General features: G+C 40.1%; 2 protein-coding genes across 10 annotated transcripts in view; one reads left to right on the top strand and one right to left on the bottom strand.

The window, feature by feature from the left end:
- Positions 1-10,205, top strand: part of map2 (microtubule-associated protein 2) — a 108,224-nt gene extending 98,019 nt beyond the window's left edge. For 8 of the 9 annotated variants that reach the window (XM_054747038.2, XM_054747042.2, XM_054747040.2 and 5 more), the window contains 3 exons: positions 2,293-2,374; positions 6,022-6,134; positions 7,447-10,205. In XM_054747038.2, coding sequence (XP_054603013.1) covers positions 2,293-2,374; positions 6,022-6,134; positions 7,447-7,668 — 417 coding nt within the window. In that variant the 3' untranslated portion in view covers positions 7,669-10,205. The remainder of the gene's footprint in view (positions 1-2,292; positions 2,375-6,021; positions 6,135-7,446) is intronic. The other variant, XM_054747039.2, reaches the window with a different exon arrangement.
- Positions 10,206-14,175: 3,970 nt separating this feature from the next.
- myl1 (myosin, light chain 1, alkali; skeletal, fast) lies at positions 14,176-19,879 on the bottom strand. Its single transcript, XM_015975848.3, has 6 exons — positions 18,600-19,879; positions 17,988-18,015; positions 16,541-16,684; positions 15,385-15,558; positions 15,214-15,291; positions 14,176-14,719 (listed from the first exon to the last, which is right to left on the bottom strand). The coding sequence occupies exons 1-6, from the start codon at positions 18,723-18,725 to the stop codon at positions 14,691-14,693; spliced, it is 579 nt and encodes a 192-aa protein (XP_015831334.1). The 5' UTR covers positions 18,726-19,879; the 3' UTR covers positions 14,176-14,690.
- Between the last annotated feature and the right edge of the window lie 1,073 nt (positions 19,880-20,952).

Here is a 20,952-nt window from a genome sequence, read left to right as displayed (position 1 = left end):
GTTTTTCCAGCAGGCTATTCACATTTCCCTTAAGTCCCTCCCCTTTACAGCAAAACCAATCATTTACAAGAGCCTAATGCAATGACCAATGGAGTTACAGATCCACAAGAGTTGCATATCTACAAGAGGGAGCTGTCAGTCAACGGGGCACTACGGGGTGACACACAGTCAGCTTAGCACACCAACCTAGCTTGAATGCTAACTCCACCTGCATTGAATTAATGTCAGTCTATAAACTTCAAGCTCCCTGTAAGAGACGAGGAAGGGGAGCGATAAGGGATTGTTCTTGTGCTTAATGGAGCTGAGTGATTAGCGTAGCGTTCAGCTTTGCACTACATCAGACAATTGTTTTAGCCTGTTGTAGCACTAGCAAGGGTGTGCTAGCATTCCAAATGCCAGATTCCTGCCTGTTTTACATGTTTACCTGCTTCAATACTGCAGATTTGATTAAAATTAGTGATTAGAAGCTCCTGCATAACCCCATGAAGGCTGAGAAGATAATTAGGCAGTTTGAACCAAGTTTCTGAGCAGGAACATATCAAAAACATTACTCCATTACTTCTAGAAAGCTATCTGTGTGTGTGTGTGTGCCTTATGAGGCGTCCTCCAGAAGAGGAGGAGGATCAGGGGTGAGATCTATAGTCATTCCAATTTCAAAATCCTCTCTTCCTCTTCTTGACGACATCACACTATGGACCCCAGCTTTAAACATCATGTCTTACTCCAGTAGTGAATATTTCAGCAAGTTTTGATGATAAAAATTTGCAACTATCCTCTTCCAATAGCTGATGAAAGAAAGGGTTGTGTTTTTGTAGAAGTGCAGATTCTTTTGTGGTAATTGGACAACTTGGTGCCCCATGGTGGGAGGAAACGTAAAAAGGGGTTCTGTTTTTGTGGATCAAAATTATTTATGTTTTTCCTCTTAAATGTTCATCAAGATTCCTTTGAATTCCACTGTTTTCCATTTAACTAAAATATTTGTCAATGTTTTTAATGGATATAAAGCAACAATATCCAATTATATATTTTGGATGCAAAACATCTTTTTTCCACCCCGCATGAAGCAATTTTACTTAATTATATCCATCTGAAGGCAGTAAGTATTTTGTGTGTTTCATCTGCACTTCCTGATTTAAGTGTTTCTCATTGCCCACGCACCATTACACAAGCCTAATGACAACAAAAGAATTAAAAGCTGTCTCTTGAATTTTTTTCACCCCATTTTTCTATTCATTTAAATCAGTTTTGAATGTGAAATTAGCAGGTTACCTTGGTAACAGCTGTGTTAACATCTCATTAAAAAAAAGACCTACCTGCTCCGCCTTTGGCAAAGAAAAGACGGAACAGATGAAACCACTGTTACATTTAATCAGTGTGAAAGACATTTACAAAGGCGAAGTGACAAATTATTGAGTACTTCCTGGTTTTGCAGATGCTGTTGTGTGAAGTGACATTCTTAGACATGCACTATAAAAAAGTGAGGACGGCGTCTGTCAGAATTACTGTGATATACATATTGGTGAATATAAAACATAAACTTCTTTTCTTTTGGCTTGGTTCTGTTCCCAATATGTATTTTTTACATGAATCACAATCTTCAAATATCACTTTCTTTGACCCGGGACCCCTTCTAGGTGGATATAAAGAACAGATCATAGTTACTGTATGACTTATGATAAACCGGCGACCTCCAGCATGTCCCAGTTATTCATTTCAGGATGTCGCTCCTTGTTCATCGTACCGTGTCCAAAGCTTTATAACTGCACTCTGTTTGCTGTCTCATCGGTTCACTCCTTGCACATTTCTTTGTGGGTTCCTCCTTAGACCTCCCTGCTGTGTCATTTATTTCCATATCCTTGCTCTCTCTATGCCTGTGACTACTTTCAAACGTGTCTTTTATTATGTCCATTTTGCTAGCTTGCTCTTCACGTTGATACGGTGTAGCTCCCAAATATGGTGAATGTGCCAAAGCAAATCTTTAGAGAAATTCAGCAGTCACAGCGAACGGCTTTCAGATTCCTTCAAAAGGGAACACAAAGAGCGTAATGTAATAGTTGGTGTTCTGATATCGGCATGCCCTTAGAAACTCATGGTTGAAAATAAAAAAAGAAAGGGCTGGTTTGTTTTTTTCCCATTCTCAGCTAATCCCATCTAATTTCTTCACACAGAAAGGGGGTTCCAGATATAGTGCAGACCTGATTTACTGCAGTACTAATGTATGACCGAAGCTAAGGAAAAAATAGGTTCCCAATGAGCTCTGACCTCATCATTTCCTGACTTTTCTTCTTCCAGGTGCAAATACAGAACAAGAAGATAGACTTGAGCCATGTGACCTCCAAGTGCGGTTCTCTGGACAACATCCATCATCGGCCAGGTATGAAACTCTCTGCAATGAGGTTATTATTTGAGGCGGCATTGATGAAAAACAAACCCAGTTGTAACAAAGAAGTGTTGAAGGTGACATTTAAAAAAAAATATGAAAAAATCCTTTGCAAAACATCAGCTAATTCTGTTTTTCCTCATAGTTTAAGCTTTAATGTTGTAAATGGAGTGAGCTGTAGGTAAATCTACAGCAGTTTCAATCAAAACACTACAGAAAAGAGGAATATGACATGTATATAAGAGAATTTAAACTAATAGATAAGATTGCTAATTACAGTTTCAGCTCTAAATCGAGGCACATTCCATGAAATGTATTCTTACTTGCATGCTTTCCTCCAAAAAAACAAACAACAAAATACATTTTGTTAGGAACACAAAATATTTTCTTTTTAGACTTCATAGAAAGAATACAACAGAAATAATTTAGGAAGCATATTTCCTAAAGTCGTTTATGAACTTAGCTAAACACTTTTATTTACATATCAAATAGGAATGGAATTAAAGGTTTTGGTGTTTAGATGCTAAAACAATTGTATATTTGGGGGTTTTGGGTAAGTAAGAATCACGTTTTAAAGGTGTGGAACACTGAAAACCCATTTTTAAGATAAAAAAACATTTTTGATAATTACTTTTTATTATAATCAGCCACTCTGAGGTTTTCATGCAGGCTGAACATGAAAACAGTCTCCTAGACCAGTGGTTCCCAACCTGGGGGTCCCGACCCCCACAAGGGGGCGCCAAAGCCTCTCAGTGGGTCGCCAGGACCTCTCCACTTTAAGGGGTTAAAACTTCATTTATTACTTGTTTATAGCCTACATTTTGCTCACATTTTTTTTCATGAGTGAAAAGTTTACTGATATTAAGACAGGAAATAATTAGTACAGAAAAAGTAACACACTTAAGAACATTTTGCTCAGCTCACTGTTTTATTTTCAAGTGTCAAAAGTTCATTAAAGATAGGACTGGTTGATTAATCACAGCGTTTACAGTAAATAATCTAGTATAAACAGTAATATACACATTTAAGTACATTTTGCTCAGTGTATTTTTTATGTGTCAAATGTTTATTGAAAGGATTGATTGATTTATCAGTGTTTACAAGAAACAATGTGTTCAGAAAAGTAACACAAACTGTCAAGCACATTATGCTCTGTTTGGTTTTGTTAATGACTTTGTTCTGTACTGGAGCCTACTATTACTGTTATCTATTGAATCAAAGCATATTAAAATGTGCTTGAACAATTTTATCATTTCTTAATAATGTTTGTACTGGAAGAGAGAATGGGAGGGGGTCATCAAAAATTTTACTGGTAAAAAACGGGGTCCCTTGGGAAAAAGATTGGGAACCACTGCCCTAGACCTATCTCCTGCATTAGCTTCTGATAGAAAATAGAAGGTGAAACTCTATTACTTGAAAATCACGACAGATCTACGCCATCCATCTTGACTTATAACAGGGTCTCACCACACGGCAGAAGCTTCTCCAGTCTTGTGTGATTTTTGGAGATAAAACACACAAGTTGCAAATCAGTGGCAGAGTCACATTCCTGTTAACAAATCCGAGGCGAGATCTCCAAATATCAGGAAATAAGACTCCAAACCCTGCCGTCTGAAGCTCAGCTTCGATGTGGGTAACTGCTATTACTGCTAGTAATCCACACCTTTAAGAATACCGTATTGACCCGAATATAAGACGAGTTTTTTTTTTCATTAAAAATAGTTTTAAAATGTGGGGTCGTCTTATAATCGGGGTCTAACCATTACATGCCCGTAATAGCAGAGGGTGCGGGGTTGAATGTTCTCAACAGGAGAAGAAAATGGAGACGAGAAGTCCGGAGCAGAGTGGACCGAAAGTGGGGCAAGTTAACAAGCTATAAGGCAGAGTTATGCGAATTATAAGATGGCGATGGTCAATCCAGCAGAGGCGTCAAACATTGTATGCATGGATGCCTTGGATGGCAGTGAGGATGACGTTCAGGCAGGAGTCGGCAGGTGTAGCGATCTGATGGTACACCGGAATCGCAGCAGCGTGAGAGTGAGTGAGTGAGTACAGTGAGGCAGAGGGCATCTAAATAAAAGTTTCATTAGACTTTAGATTTCACATGTCAGCATAGTTCTGATAGTTTGCATTAAAATGGTATTTTTGCTCAGTATCTGTTCTCAAATTTTCAATAAAAATAGTTTATTTAAAAGAGATTATTTTTGTCCTTTTCTAAAGATTAGTCTTGGAAAGGGGGGGTCGTCTTATAATCAGGGTCGTCCTATATTCTGGTCAGTACGGTAATCTTTTTCTTCTTTCTTTTGTTTATCTTTTTTTCTTCTTCTTCTTCTTTTTGTTTTTGTTTTTCTTCAACTTTTGTTTTTCTTCTTCTTGTTCTTCTTCTTGTTCTTGTTCTTGTTCTTCTTCTTGTTCTTGTTCTTGTTGTTGTTGTTGTTCTTCTTCTTCTTGTTCTTGTTCTTCTTGTTGTTCTTGTTCTTGTTCTTCTTCTTCTTGTTGTTCTTGTTCTTGTTCTTGTTCTTGTTCTTCTTGTTCTTGTTGTTGTTGTTCTTCTTCTTGTTCTTGTTCTTCTTCTTCTTGTTGTTGTTCTTGTTCTTCTTGTTCTTCTTCTTCTTGTTCTTCTTCTTCTTGTTCTTCTTGTTCTTCTTCTTCTTCTTCTTCTTCTTCTTCTTCTTCTTCTTCTCAGGCAATAAAGTCTACATTATTTGATTCATTTAAGGGATAAAGAATTCCCAGAAGTTCCAATATTCCATTTGTACATTTTTTTTACTAGTTTGGAACTAAATAATCCTTTTCAACATAACAAAACAAGTTATTTTGTTTATAGTTTCATGAGAATCAGAAATAACCAGTCAATCACGTTGGGATTTCACACTCTTGAGCATCCCGTAGAGCTGAAAGAAAAACAGTAGAGCTGAGCCGTGAACTGACAGCTCGACGGACATGTCCACAGGTGGCTGGCTGTAGGAGGTGTTTTTCAGTCCTTGGCAGCAGTGCTGAAGTTTGTGTATTTGTACAGTGAGCGTGTAAATCCTCAAGGATGTTGAAAATTGATTGAAAACTAAATTGTATAAAACTAGAAATGTGAAATAAATTGCATCTACAGTTTGGCCCGGTGACGTACATCCCAGTTGGAGGGGACAAAAAACAGACCCTACATTTAAAGACTAAACGGGCAATGTTTATAGGAATGTTTCACCATTCTGACCATCTATTCTATACATTTGCTAATATTTGTTGGGCTTTTCCGAGATGAAGTCATTATTGTCATAAAAACTGATTTATAACAATATTAAAAGATAGGTGGTATGAATTTTTAGCGGTTTGTTTTGAGATGTGGAGTTAAATCATTTTTGTCAACCCCATGGCATTACGACTACTTCTCTAGCTCCACCTGCTGGTGTTTTTGTATATCACTGCAGAGGGCTTTGTGGGATCGGAGATTCCTTTTGACATGTGTTCCAGCTTTCTTAGCTTAAAAGACCCAACTGTGGTCCAGTTGATTTCTGCTACTTGCAAAATCTGGAGTTTCCTTTTATTCCTTGAGACAGTTCTTTTTTTAATCAGATTTTCTTCCCCAAAGATTTGTCAAACTTCTGTTTGTGAAAGCTCTGGTTTTATTCTGCTCTGCACTCCGGCAGGAGGTGGTTATGTACGAATAGAGAGCGTAAAGCTGGGCTTCAAAGACAAAGCACAAGCCAAGGTGGGTTCACTGGATAATGCTCATCACATTCCTCGTGGAGGTCAACTCATGGTGAGTGTCAACTACATACTCATAACCATCATTTAGAGGAGAGCATCAGGTGTTTCAAGGGCTACCCAAAGTTTCAACGATGCAAAAAAAAGGTTGCTGAGAAACACTTTCTGCGCTGATTACTCCCTAGCCTAGAAATCTAGACCAACCACACCAGCAGCAAAAGGTTGAACTTCAACCCCTTTTTCACACTGGAAACACCAGCGACGCAGAACGCTTCAAATACAGTCCAGCCTATGGAGTGTTTCAAACCAGCAGCGATGGGATTTTTCAAGTGCATCCCACACCGCACCGCTAAAGCTAGGATCAGGTTCTAGTTTTGTCATGAGCCACATCTGGGACATGTCCGTTTCCACAGCTAACACAGGGCTAGACAGGAAATCTTATGTTGTTTCAGTGTAAAATCCCAGGTAATTTTCAAAATAAAAGTATTGCAACGATGTAGCTTTCTTCATATGTAGCTTATGTGGGACCTAATTGTTTATTTACTCCCTGCATCATTCGAAAAGTACAATGGTGTGTTTTCATGGCTTTAATCCTGGCGGTGGAGAGGAATAACATCATTTATGGCATTAAATAACAATTTCAAATGTGATTTCCTTATTTTTGGTTTAATGGTGAATTGCAGAAAAAACAGTGACATTTGAAGTCTCGGGGGATCTTGTGATCTCGGGAGTCAAGCGAGGAAGCCATTCTTTGGCCAAGGCTCTCCCGCTGTGTACCGGACCGCATTGAAGCTCATGACTAAAGCATTTCCGCTGCCGTTCTGCGCCGCTGAGTCTTTCAGTGTGAAATGGGGGTAAAGGTTGTTTTAGCCACGCTCCGTTGAAGCCTCAGCAGGTCCACCTTTGGCCCAAACTATTTTAGGTTGGGCAAATCACAGCGTTCTACATTTGTAGAAAGATGTTGGGCGGACTAGCTGAAACAGCTTTGGCGTCAATTTTGGAAGATTTAGACTTGAGCTTTTCTTTGAGGCATGAGCAGATAGAGGCACTTGAGTCATTTATTTCGAAAAAAGATATGTATGCTTCTTCTTCAACGGTGTATGGCGGATTGTCCCGTTGACTGATTATCGTTGTTTGTTGCTCTGATTGGCCTAGTGCTGTCCAACTGCATTGAAAGACAGTTTCAAAGACAACTATACATTCCAACGCAAAATCCTTTTCCCTCTTTTACTGGGTTTAAATTCAGTGAAGAGGCAGTTATTATTTTACAACGTGATGTTACCCTGATTACAAAAGCAGAAAAGCCTTTTTTTCTAGATTTGCCTCATCCTCATTGATTCTTGCATCATACTACCTGCCTTTAATAGATCGAGAGCCACAGGTTGACATTTCGGGAGCAAGCCAAGGCCCGGGTGGACCACGGAGCAGACATCATTATCCAGTCTCCGGGTTTGTCCGGCTCGGAGTCTCCTCACCACCTCCGGGAAAGCCACCTATCATCCTCTGGCAGTCTCAACACGACGGAATCCCCGCAGTTAGCAACCTTGGCGGAGGATGTCACTGCGGCCCTCGCCAAGCAGGACTTGTGAACACTGGATCTCTGCATCCCAGACGTCCTCATTGCCATCTGTCCAAACTTTTTTACCCCAACCTGCCATTATGAGGCAGAATGGTCACTACTGCTGAGTTGAACCACGGCCTTGAAACACCTTTACTCCAAGAACAACCCCCAAACTCTTACATAGAGACTAGAGTTAGAAGTTACTGTATTTTTGGTCCTCTTTATCCTGTTTGCTGTCTATTTTCAACCCTAAACATGTGCTTTTTAGATTACTTTTGTGGATATTTCTTTAAAAAAAAAAGTTACATATAGTAGACTGAGTGCTGGTTTTAGTTATAAACAAGCTATCCACAAATAGGTGCAGATCAAACATTGACTCTGCCGCTCTTAGGTCAGTGTTAGGTCAGTTAGTCATTTATTTTCTACTTTAAACAACAAAAGAACCCATGAGTACACCAAGCCGCACCTTTTATTTATACTCCGTAAATGTGCATGGTTGCCAGATCCCCTAACACAACAAGCATCCATACTGCAAGTCATTATCGTCATTTGATATATTTAACAAAAATATACAGAAATATACAGAGATGTGTATAAAAAAACACACGTTCACTGTCACCAGGGGCGGACTGGAGAATCACAGATTCACAGAACGGCCGGTACTCCAGGACGGCCGGTGGGCCGGCCCACCACTCTCCATGCACGCTTTCAACCCAAAGCTCTTTCACGCTCCAGCACTCTAGGTGGCAGCACTGCACCTCTAAGTTGGATGCCAGCTACATTGGCTGCGGCCACCAGACAAGGAGAAGAAGCTGAAGCAGAGAGGAGAGGAGACAAAGGCAGTGGATAAAAAACGATTCAAAACCCGGCCGCTAGTAAAAAAAGAAAAGAAAAGGGTGGGACTGAGAAGGCAAGATAAAAAAAATTGCGAGCATTAGATGCTGAAGCCTCTAAATGTCACAAATTGACATATTTAGCAGCACAGCCAGCAGCAGCACCTCGCAGCAGGTTCACAGCAGTGAAGAAGTCGGGCAGATAGCGACACAGCAACATGCCAGCAGTAATGAGGGACAGAAAGAAGCGGTGCTTCCACAGGCAGATCTAGGGGAAGTAAGTATGGAATGTAAGAGGAGAAACCTTTGCGAGGATCGATGTTAGGAATTCATGTTTAGGTTGCAATTTTATTTTATGATAACAGCTAAATTTCAACATTTTAGCTGTAAAAGGCCACATGCAGTGGGTAATAAGAAATATGTTGTGGTTTTACGTAAAAAGGTTGGTAGTAGTATTACATTTAATGCTCACAAACTTTGAAAATCTTAACTACAGAAGTTACATTTGTAATGCTGCATTTGCATTTAGATGTGGTATTATTTGTGCAGTAAGAAGATCAATTACTGCATAAATTATTAAGCTTATCAGTAATACATCTTTTAATACAACATTTAGTCAACAGTAGCGCTGATGCTATAATTTTGATGCTTTGACCACATATTTTTGCTGCCGAATTTCCACGCGCCAATTACTTTGGGCCGGGCCAGGTCAAAGTCCAGGGCTGTTTTTAGTTCCAGTCCGTCCCTGACTGTCACCATCCAGTCCCCAACCCATTTTAAAAGAAATGACAATAATGGCTATAAAATATAACTAAAACAGCATTTATGCAAGAACGACGTCATATACCGACAAGCATGTTTAGATTCAACTATTAAAAAGAGGTTCTTTTGTATTTAAACAAACTGATTTTAGTAATTTATTTCCTCATTTACTGGATAAAGATGAACAAGTTCATGTTTTGTAGTTAATAGTTGTTTACAGTGTAATGCTTGGTGACAATGTTCGAGACTAATTTTGGTGTTGAATGCATCTCAGTCCCGTCGAAGAGCCTTACTCATGTGAGCCTGCTCAGCTGTTCTATATAAAAGCCTGTTTCCATGTCAGAAAAACGCAAAATTCTGGAGCTCATTCCACAAACTCCCATCCTACAAGGAAACCTTTAAGGGGAACTCGTTGCTAAATGAATGAAGACAGACGTTGATCCATGAGGGGTGGCTAACGTTGCATTCATCGAGGTCGATGCCCGAGCCGCAGAGGAAGATGCCACACCTTGGTACCTGGTATTTAGCAGAAGATGACTCCACAATCTGTGTGTGTATGAATGTGTGTGTGCATTTGGTACAGAGTTGTTTTAGGAGGGTGCTACTGTGTCTGGATGTTTGTTGCAATGTTTAGGATGAAGCAATTCTAAAATATACTTTTAAAAAAGCCTTAAAAAATTCAAAACGACACTTGATGAAGACTCCTGTTGTATCTGTTAGGAAGACGTGTTTGGGTGATCTAGTTTCTTTTTCAGACAATACCTGTCCCCAACTGCAACAATTTGTTTGCTTCTGTGTTTTTTCTGCATTCGCCCCTCCTCTGATCTATGTGTGCCTCTCTCCCACTTCCTGCTTCACTCTCGCAAATCTTATCGTATTTAAAAGGTCAAGTAGATGTATGCAGTTTTTTCTCCTGTTGATATGACACCAGTTACAATAATTACTGACAATAAAAACAACAAAAAAGTGACACCGGATTGATTTTTGTTTTCTTGTCGTGTGGCCAGGCAAAACAAACTGGATGCATACTTGTGGTGTAGACCAGCGCCTTTGAGATGCAGAGTTCGGACACTCCCATAGGCTTCGGTAGAAGGAATGAAATGCAGAAGTAACGTCGGCCGTGGAGCTCCCAATAGTTCCATCACTGAATGCTGTTCATACTCTGTGTGTCGGAGGTTGTTTTTTTCCTCCAGTAAGTTGATGAAATTACATCATTTTGGCATGCTGAAGCATGACTGCCTTGAACCAAAATAAGTCAATAGTGATTTTTCATGCAGCCAGTTTTAGTTGGAGGTTTCTTCCTCGTAATTAATACTTGTTTCTTATTTATTTATGAATGGGAGGTTTGCCAAATTAAAGAAATCTAATATTTAAGGTGATGAATGTTAAGCATAAAACTGGTTTACAAATACAGAGAGGTGTGGAACACTGAGAAACCATTTTTTAATGATTACTTTTTATTATAAATGGTCACTCTGAGATTTTCATGCAGGCTGAACATGAAAATGGTCTCCTACACCAATCTCCTGCATTAACTTCTGATAGAAAATTAACAGTGATTTGAAACGCCTGACAGGTCACACCGTCACTTAACATTCATGGACTCACCCATCTTGAATCATGAAAGGGAAGGCTGTTGTTGGTTTAGCATCCAGGAAATGGCAAAGGATGTCTCAACTAGTAGAAGCTAACCATTAGCATTAGCAACTCTACAACACAGCAGAACTCCTCCAGGCTTGTGTTATTAGTGGAGATAAAACATTGCAGAGCAAATCGAGTCAGTGGTAGAGTCTTGTTGCTGTTAGCCAATCAGAGGTGAGATGTCCAAATATCGGGTTATATGAAGCTCAGCTGTGACGTGGCTCACTTTAGGTGTTTCTCAATGTCAAGGCACCTTGCTTACGAAGACACTGTCCTTCCTTGGTCAAAGACATCGCTTAAATGGAACAGACTTGCATCACGAGACCACGGCAGGCACGTAAAGTCACATGATATGGGAGGTAAAGTTATAAGTATAAGTTTCAATATAAATATATAATTTACTTTTTTAATCGTGTATACATTAGATTGGTTAAATTAAAAATGTAAGCAAGTTACTACCTGCTTGCCACCGAAACTGCAACATAAGCAACTAACCAACCATAGATAACTGCTTTGGATATGAAAGAACATTTTAGATTTCAGCCCAATAGCTACAATTGGTCGACTTCCATGACAAACGTAAAATTTGCCCCCAGAAGTAGCTGCTGGCTCCTGATCAACCATCCTTTCAAAAATATTGCGATGTATTCTGAGAACTTTTTTGACCAAGTCCAGGCTACAAGGCACCTCCCGCGTATCGTTGCTAAGCTAAATAAATAGCTAATTAACAGAGAACAGACGCCTAGGTAGAACATTAACATTGAAACACTCCTTGGCGGTTCCTGATGACATATCTCCTAGGCAACCGGGGCAGGACCAAGGCATCAAGGCAAGATTTCTTGGCATTGAGAAACACCCTTAGTTCCTGAAAATGGTACACTGGTGTTTTTTTTCCTCAGAGTAAAACTTACAAGGTATTCATTCCTACTAGAGACCACTGCAAAAGCATTGATTAAACAAGTGTTTCACACCTTTAATTCATTTAGTGAGTCAGTGGGTAGTATGTGTCAAACCTCCACAAATTTCTGCTTCAACTTTACTCTGTAAGTTGAAAAGACCCCCAAACCCCCTACGAGTGTTTTTATATTTTACTTGAAATAGTTACAATAGAAAACCTTATTTAATTATTTTATTTAGTTTGGAATAGAAGTGCTGTTTTAAAGGGGCATTATGGAAGTTTGACAGCCAAAACATGTATAGAAATAATAAATTTCTTCTTCATACATTCTCCTGCAATGCCCTGGTCCTGTAGAATGAGCCCTGGCATTTTTACTGTGATCGCCTGTTTTTCTGTAAAATCACAGAAAAAGAGAGATGCTCGGGTCGAGCAGGCTGCTTCATGCGCGTTCACGCTCAGGCATAGCCCGTAGCATTTGCTATCCGTAGCTTTAGCAGCAGAGAGTGAGGCAGTGCCAACTCAGCGACTTTGTCACTGTTCCTAAAGCCTAGTGATGAACCTAGCTACATTTCTGAGGACCCTTAGCGACTTTCTTCTAGATATTTCCTGCAAATTAGCAACAAAATAGCCATTATCGCTCCTAACCGTTCTTTGAACGTTGTTTCAGCTGTCATCAGGAATATAAATGTTAAAGATACAAAAGATATCACTGGTGCTATAGCTCATCCAGTAAGATGGTGGACTCCTGTGTGGAAGACCTGGGTTCGATTCTGGATGTGAACATAATGTACAGTATTTAGAGTTTCTTTTTTACATGAATGGTATATTTTTTTACAGTAAGATACCCAAATTTTTATTTGAGACTCGCCGGATGGCATTGAAGTCACAGATAAAAAAGATGTGGGTTCAACTTTCATTTTGGAACAATTTTTCAAGCAAGGGAAGGGAATGATCTGAGCATGCAGGAGGACTGACCCATCATAAACCTTTGTCAGCTGTGCTGAAGAGAAAGGTACAGAACCAAATTATTTAATTAATTAGCTGCGCGTTCTCCTGTCCTCCTCCTCCTCCCCCCCCCCCCCCCACACACACACACACACGCACAGGACTGTCTCAGCTGTTATTTTCATTAAGGAGTATGCACGTACAGCATGCGCGCCTCGTGCACGAGCCTACTATTGAAGCTGCCGTTACGCTTTTGGCCTGAGGGGGCAATCGCGAGCATAAAAATTCAAAACTCCGTAAAGTCCCTTTAAAATAGCCATTTCCAAAAACAACTGTTAACCGTCCTCTAAGAATGACAATAAAACTAAGATTTGAACCAACAGCGTAGCCAGGTCAATAATATATCACTATAGTTGTATTGAACTTATTAGGGATGTTCGATATCCACTTTTCAACCAATATCCGAGATACCTATATAGTCTAACTCTTGATTTCTGATATCATTCATACATATTTTTCCTTTACTACAATATCTCTTGAAGGAACCTAGAGGCTAACATTGTGCTTACAATGCTAATGGTGAATTAGAAGCAACTTGTCGGCTCTAAAAAAAATCTCAAGCTACTTTTTCACTTACCGGCAAGTTGATATTACAGTGAAATATATTTATCCACTTATCAACTTGCTGTGTAGGACTCGTCTTTGCTCGTCATCTGTCGGCTGATGCTGATTCTTATCTGGCAACGGCTGTGATACTCATGGAACTTTTGTGTGAGAAAGTCACTTGTGAGTTTATAAAAGGGCCTGCAGTACCCAAATTAGATCACATGATGTAATCCTTACTTCATTCTTACATAATGCATCTTTAAGCGTAAAAGTCGACTTAAAAAAAGATGTCTCTAAATGTTTGTGGGGCAAAATCTATTTCCTAATTATTTAGTAGGGATGTAAGAAAATATCAATAAGCCAATATATCATGATATTTTTTCCAGCAATATAAAGATATTCAAAAGCTGTATCGAAAATATCGATATTGCAATATATCGTGATACATTTTCCAGCATTATTATATCAAAAGCTGTGTACCTAATTATTGGAAAAATTTCTATACAAACATTTGTGTATTTTCTTCTCTTTCTGTGCTATTGAAACGCCGACCACTAGTGGGCAGCAGTGTGCCATGAATTGTTTCCAACACTGAAACGTAAATCCCTCTAACATGAGGTATCTGAACCATAATAAACACTTTTTTAAGTATCAGTTTGGACTGTTTATTGAAGTTTCCTACAATAAATTCAGTCTAAAAAGATCGCTAATAATGTTGGACTGAATGTATCACAATATATCGTGACATATTGTATCGTCTCCCCTTTATCGTGATACGTATTGTATCATCACAATTTTACCAATACAGATCCCTATTCTTTGGTATAAAACAGAGTCAGAAATTGCTGAGTAAAATGGGAGTGTGAAAAATTTATTGTGAAATGGCAGCGGATACATCTTAAGACTCAGGGATGGGTCGGGCGAAGGGTGGATTCATTTTGATGGCCAGTCCTGGGCCAAACCAGTCACCTGACTGGCAGCCAACCAGACAACAAGCGAGGGGGGAGCGCTCATCATTATTCCACCACCCCCCTCTATCACTGTTCCTCTGTAATAACAAAAACCCCAATGAGACCACGGTACTTGGATGAAAATGAGGGCGGAAGCACCTCTTGGGAAATAGTTATTGCTTTCCGAGTAGCAGGAGGAGCAAGAGAGAAAGGAAAAAAAGAAAAAAAAAACAAAGCACCATTTAGACAAAAGAGGAAAAAATGTGTAGGACAAAAGAAAATAGGGTTCAGGAAATGACATCTCTTAGTCCTTTGTTCCTCCTGCTTCCACAGATAATTCAGGAAACAGCGAGTGGATGTCGCGACACCATGGGGTCTGCAGAATTCAACGCTCACTGCTGCAGTGGCACGGTCCTTACACAGACATGATGTGCTTGACAAAGGCTGCAGGTGGAGACCAGGACAGCAGGAAAGAACAGCAAAGAGGAAAATGAGTTTTGGAATCGAGAATGAAAAAGATATCAATATGTCTTAAACCTGCACTCTATTTCGTGGCCAGCAGAAGGCGAGTAATGTGGCAAAATTCATAGGACTAAATTCCCTCTGCTGATTTTTTTAGCTGATTTACAACTTTAGTGCAACATATTGTTAGATTCTCAACTTTAACTCAATTCAACTGTAATAAAAACACTCGAGGCTGCCTTAAATAGTCTTTGCGGATGCTCCCCAAATTCAAAATCTCAAGACTAATGTGAAAAGCTTCAATATTATAAACTCAAAGTGTCGCACTTTCATCAGCTAATTAATCCAAAACCTGAGCCTTTAGAGGGTCTCTCAGTCTATGTTGAATTACTGAAAAAACTTAAACTTTTGCATCATTTTCAAATTTTCCATGTTTCCTCCTATATCAGTAATATTAAGAGTAATTTGTGGCTCACCCTCATAGTTGATGCAGCCATTCTCATCCTCCTGTCCTACCATGAGAGCTTCGATCTCAGCCTCACTCATCTTCTCTCCTGCAGGAGCAGACAGAGGAGATCCCGTGTTACAAACAAAAAGTGGAAAAGCTGAAATATTCCAGCCAGGTTAGATGCAGCATCAGGACCAACCCAGTGTTGACAGGACAATACGGAGCTCAGCGCCCATCACTGTGCCGTTGCCCTCTTTGTCAAAGACACGCAGACCCTCAACGTAGTCCTCAAACCCAGCTTTGTTCGGGCTGTTGATGATGGTCTGGAGCATTGGCAGGAAGGTCTCAAACTCTATTCTCTTGTTGGCCATGTCTGCATGAACAGACTCGTTAGAAACAGGCATGAGAAAGCAAGGTTAAGCTCAATTCAATGCATATATTAACAATTGTATTCTTTCCTACAGAAGAGGATTAGGCCTAACCGTGCGCTGCAAGATGAATTTGCGTGAGATTTTGAGTTTTCCAAATTCAGGAGAATCCATCTTGTACCACTCTAGTTCAAACCGTCTGACCTCTGGCCCAAAATAGGCCGGTCCAATCATGTGTCAGTACTGTGCTGTAGGGTGGGAGTTAGTTTTGACGGTAGTATCAAGCGCTAAGTAAGACAAACATGGCCGCGCCGGTTGATGCTAACAGCAAACAACAGTCACAACGGCAACGCGGTGTCCACGGCCAAAAATGTTCCAGTCTTAAATTTGTTAAAACATACGGAACAGAAATGTCCCTAAAAATCCATTCAGATATATTTGTACATGTCTACAGTCACATGTGGAATTGTTATTTTGACTACCGGCAAGAAATGTGTAGATTCAATACGGGTCAGGGCTACACGTAGAGATCTGGCTGCTGCCAGGTTAGATTAGGGCCACTGAAAAGACAAAAGCAAAGAAAGATAATTCTGACTTTAATCTCAGAATGTTTACATATTTTATCAGAAGTCCCAAAGTCTGAATTCTGAGATTAAAGTCAGGATCATCTTTTCTTATTTCTTTTCAGTGGCCCTAACCCTCTTCTGTACTTTTTACAAGAAGACTTTGTGATGGTGCATTCAGTTGCATTTTTCATATCTGATAAAGTCACAGCCATGCTGTACCGGCTATATCTGTGTGTTTTGCACATTTAACATTTGTAGGATGTTACATCATCCAGAGCCACACAAAACTAGAAGAAAAGCAGTGCTGCAGCGCCCTCTTCAGGCAAAAAGCTTCAAACCTGCCCCTTTCCTATGCACCTTTGTGTTTTGTGTGCAGCCAGTTCTTTTTACACGTATGTTGCCAACATAATGCCTGACTTACCCTCAGCAGTGGGCATCCCCAGCAGTTTGTTCACCTCCTTGTTGGTGGGATTCTGTCCCAGAGCGCGCATGATGTCGGCGATCTGGTTGTAAGCCACCTTGTTGTCACCCACCCTGTCAAACAGACCGAAGGCCTCTCTGTAGTCTGTTGAAAAAAGGGCAACAAACACTCACTTGAAATTCAATATTATTGTTATTTGCATTTGTGTGTGTCTGGTTTTAAATCAGTACATTTAACATTGTGGTGTGTTCTCCTATTCTCATTTTATGGCTTGAACAATTTGAAAAGGCAGCACGGTGACTGACCCAATCCCAAACTTCTCGCTTTGAGATCAAAACTCATATATTTTTAAATAATTTTGTAACAGTAAAGTGAAAAATAATGCATTTTGTTTACATTTCTGCTAAATCTGCTCATTTTCAGGTTTTATTCTGCGACCATTAGTAGATGATGCACATTTCTGCAGCATCATGGACTTTGCACTACATATTTTCTCTTCACGAGTGAAATGCATGCCTTATCACAATGTTTTTCCATATTTTTAATATGCAGCTGTAGCTGTTGAACGCCTGCCGGCAGGTGGAGGCATGTCCTCTTCTCACTGACAAGGAAAACACGTAAGCACAAGACATCCAAGACGGCTGCGGTATTATTGGCTCAATGGAGTGACTTTTGCCGAGCGCCATCTACCCCTTGCTCTATTTCCGTGTCAGCTGTCTCCTTCCCTCACCGCAGAGCTATGGGTTCTTTTAAAAGACCACCTTGGAATTGATAAACATAGCTGAGAATATGAGCCCCTCCTTTTAAAGGCAAGGCCTTCTGTGGGTGAGCTGGGTAAAAGCGAGGAATGCTGACTGCATGGTAACAAGCAACCAGTCTTACTGCAGGCCTGCCAGTGGGAACCAGCAGGCTGCAGGTGCTTCTTTCTGTCAAATGTTAATTGCTCCATTATTTTTCTCCGTGTACTGGTATAGTTTTTTAATATGCAGCTACTGGCATTTTGTTTTATATGTCAAATGATAAAAGAGCTGGGTGGACTTATTTCTGACATTCTGCAGTGAAATTAAACCTCCTCTGTATTTGTGTGAAATCATGTTCCTTATTATCAATTATTAACGGAATTTTTTTTTGAGTTAAACAAACCCCACAGTAACTATTTCCCTATTTAGCTACTCTAAGATTTCACGAGGCATTTGGTATTCTCAGGGAATGTCAAAACAGAGAACTGACTGAGGTGGACTACCTGTCACGACTCCTTTAACACCTGTTGAGTGTGTTGCAGGTTTGCAGTTGCCCGTTGTTAATTTTTTTATTTCGAAGAGGTTTTGTTGATTTTTGATTGTAGAGTTTTTAATTTTAGGGTTTAACGTGTATAACTATGCAAAAGAAAGCTGAGCCCTGCGATGCAACATCATGTGTTTGCAAAGATGATAAGAAATGGACCTACCGTCAACCTGGTCTGCGCTGAATTCTATCTGCAAACCAACATAAAGCAGCAGTGTGAGTGCAAAGATGACAAAAGTGAGTGTTTAAATCAGACATTTCAGTCACAAAACCAACAAAGCCATGGTCGCTTTGCACAGAATTTACACTTTAAACTGGACTCGTTTGCAACTGAGCTCTGAGGGTCCATCTTTAGCTACATTAACATGTCCACATTTGGAAGCATTGTGTATTGCAATCACACATTAATCACCTCTCAGTAAACCCAATCGCCAAAGGCCTGGGTGTGGCCTAAACCACGGTGAGCTATCCATGGTTCTGCACAGCCTCTCCCAGTCCTCCAAACCCAAATCTGCTCTCCCTACCCCTCCTGTAGCTGTATCCAGAGTTCAACTGAATGTGTTTTATGCTCTTTTAATAAAACAAATGTAAATCTTATATCCTCAGATTGATTTATCATAAAAAATGTAGTAAACGAACAAGGAAATATTGCTTATTTGAGCAGGTCTCCTACAAAAACTTCTCCAAAATGAAGAAACTCCCCACTAAAACTGATTTCCTTAGATCTTCAAACAAAAACAATCCAGTTTAGCGGCCTTCCTTCCCCACATTGTACCTTGACGGCTGACAGGTCGATGGCAGGAGCCTTAGCTGGAGCAGGCGCTGGTTCTGGTGCCGGTGCGGGTGCGGGTGCGGGCTCGGCCTTCTTGGCTGGAGCTTTAGGGTCCTTCTTTGGTGCCATTTCAAACTAAGTACGTCCCTGAAACGCAGACAATTCCCAGTTCGGGTGAAACACACAAGGAGTGGAGCAGAACGGAGGGGTCTCGGAGCAAGAAATCAACGCTTGGGCGTTTATATGTCAGGCTATTTTTCCTCTTGACACTCGTCAACGCCGTTCCCGGATGAGGATTGGATGACGGAGAAGAGGGTGTGTGTATGAGTGTGTGTGAGTGTGATGAGCTTCTCTCTAAACAAGGATTATTCTTTCGCAGGCCAGAAAAAAAAGTTAATTCATTCAATTAATTTCTGATCAAAAATGCTTGGAATTCTTCCGCGGTCACGAGATTCTCTCCGTGGCCAATTTTTCAGTTTTACGCACGGCGCTGCGCTTTTTACGCACCAGACATCTGCGCCACGAGGCCGGTGATGTAAAATGACACGTTAGGATTTAACCTTTCGGATTTTCAACAAACATAAAGAAAAACGATTATTAACGTTTCCACCGAGATTAAAGAAAATAAACGAGTGGAGCACTAAAGGGCGAGAAAGAGGCAAAAAACCATAAACGCATTTCTTACTTTGATTTTTTTTTTACTATATTGCAACCTAATCCGTGCGTTTAATTCTGCCTGAAACATAACAGATTCCAAAGGTTGACAAAGAATAATCTGCATCAATCTGAATCTGAGATTAATTAAAAAACTTGTCTTTTTTGTTTCATTGACAACATAAATATTTATCTGTAATATTTTGACTGATCATAGTTAATATAAAGCAAGAGCAATTAAAAGATGCGCAGAAGAGGAAATCATTGCAAGTTGTAAGCTTCTGAAGAGAAAACCTACAAAAGAGAGAATACATTTTCATTTAAAACGTTTTATTGGCGGATGTTCTTGTCTTTCACGTTCCAAAACAGCTTTGTCCAGTTTGGTGCTCCGTGCATATCCACACCACCTCCAGGGCGGATGTGACGTAAAAGCTCTAGAACAACTTCCAGCTGCTGATGCCAGTAACACAGACGAGGCCAAGAGCGCAAATTCTGTCCCCTTAATTCTTGTCTATATTCGTCTCACCGGCCCCAGGGGTGAAGCTTTCCCCCCTCCAACAAGACAGGGGCTGGTGACGAAGGAAACTCTAAAAAATCCTCCACCCACCCGCCCCTTGGCCTGCACACACACACATCCACCCACCTACTTGCATTAGTTGACCCCATCTCTGAGGGTGAGCCACAGAACGCCCAGTCCCTCAGCTGTCATCTGCCCCTGCATCTTCTCCCTCCCCCCTATAGAAATCCTGCAGCCTCAGTGTTTGCACCTGTGCTGCAGTTCAATCTGAGCTCCGCTACAGAATCCTAATGGATTCAGCAGCCTGGCAGAGCTGAGCTTTATTAAGATGTGATGGCAGGTCAGCTATGGAAGAAGGAGAAAAGGCAGATCAGGTTCATTTGGCAATCACACAAGTTCATTTTTACTAATCTGTTTTGTTTTGTCTTACTGTTGGTAAAAACCTCGTGTATAAAATATAAATACATTTGATTTCTCTTTAAAACCGATTTTCGAACAGTAAATACATTATTTTCTGTCATTTGCCCAGGTAACATAAATAAACAGCTTCTAAATATATTTTGGTATTCTGTTACATAATCCTTCAGTATCACATTAGTGAACTTTACATTCTACTCCTCCTGATTCATCATCAGGGCTCAGCTTCTGCTGGAGATGTGACGTCAGATCTACAAAGCAGCAACAGCCACTCTTGGTAAGAAGTGGCATCAGAAAACTAAAACTGTAAAGTAAAGATTATGGTTGTAAGCTTGAATAACTTACAAAGAAAGTGGGTAGATTGGCCTTTTTTAAATCAGAAAAACCTTCACTTGGCATCACATTTGTGTCATAAATTTAAAAATCTAACTTGTGACTGAAAAATTGTAGTTTTAAATATATCTACCCATTCATTCTGTCTATTCCAGGCTTGGCATGCAGGCTGCTGGTGACCCAATGAAGTGCAGCGTCATGTTTGGCACGTTCAAACAAACTGGTTTCCTCTCTAAGGTTCACAAAATTATTCATCAGATCTTTGGTATTTGAAGTTAAATTTATGCTTTGTTTTGAAATTCCATATTAAAATGTTACTTCCTGTTCTTGCTCCCTTCTGATTGACTTAATTTACCTCACGTGGGTCCTAAAACTCATCCAACTTTTGTGTGTAAATAGTTTTCCCCCAATTTTCTACAAATTTCTTTCTAATCT

The sequence above is a fragment of the Nothobranchius furzeri genome, chromosome 14, assembly GCF_043380555.1.
Source record: "Nothobranchius furzeri strain GRZ-AD chromosome 14, NfurGRZ-RIMD1, whole genome shotgun sequence".
Taxonomy (NCBI): domain Eukaryota; kingdom Metazoa; phylum Chordata; class Actinopteri; order Cyprinodontiformes; family Nothobranchiidae; genus Nothobranchius; species Nothobranchius furzeri.
This window is presented reverse-complemented; position numbering and strand designations above follow the sequence as displayed.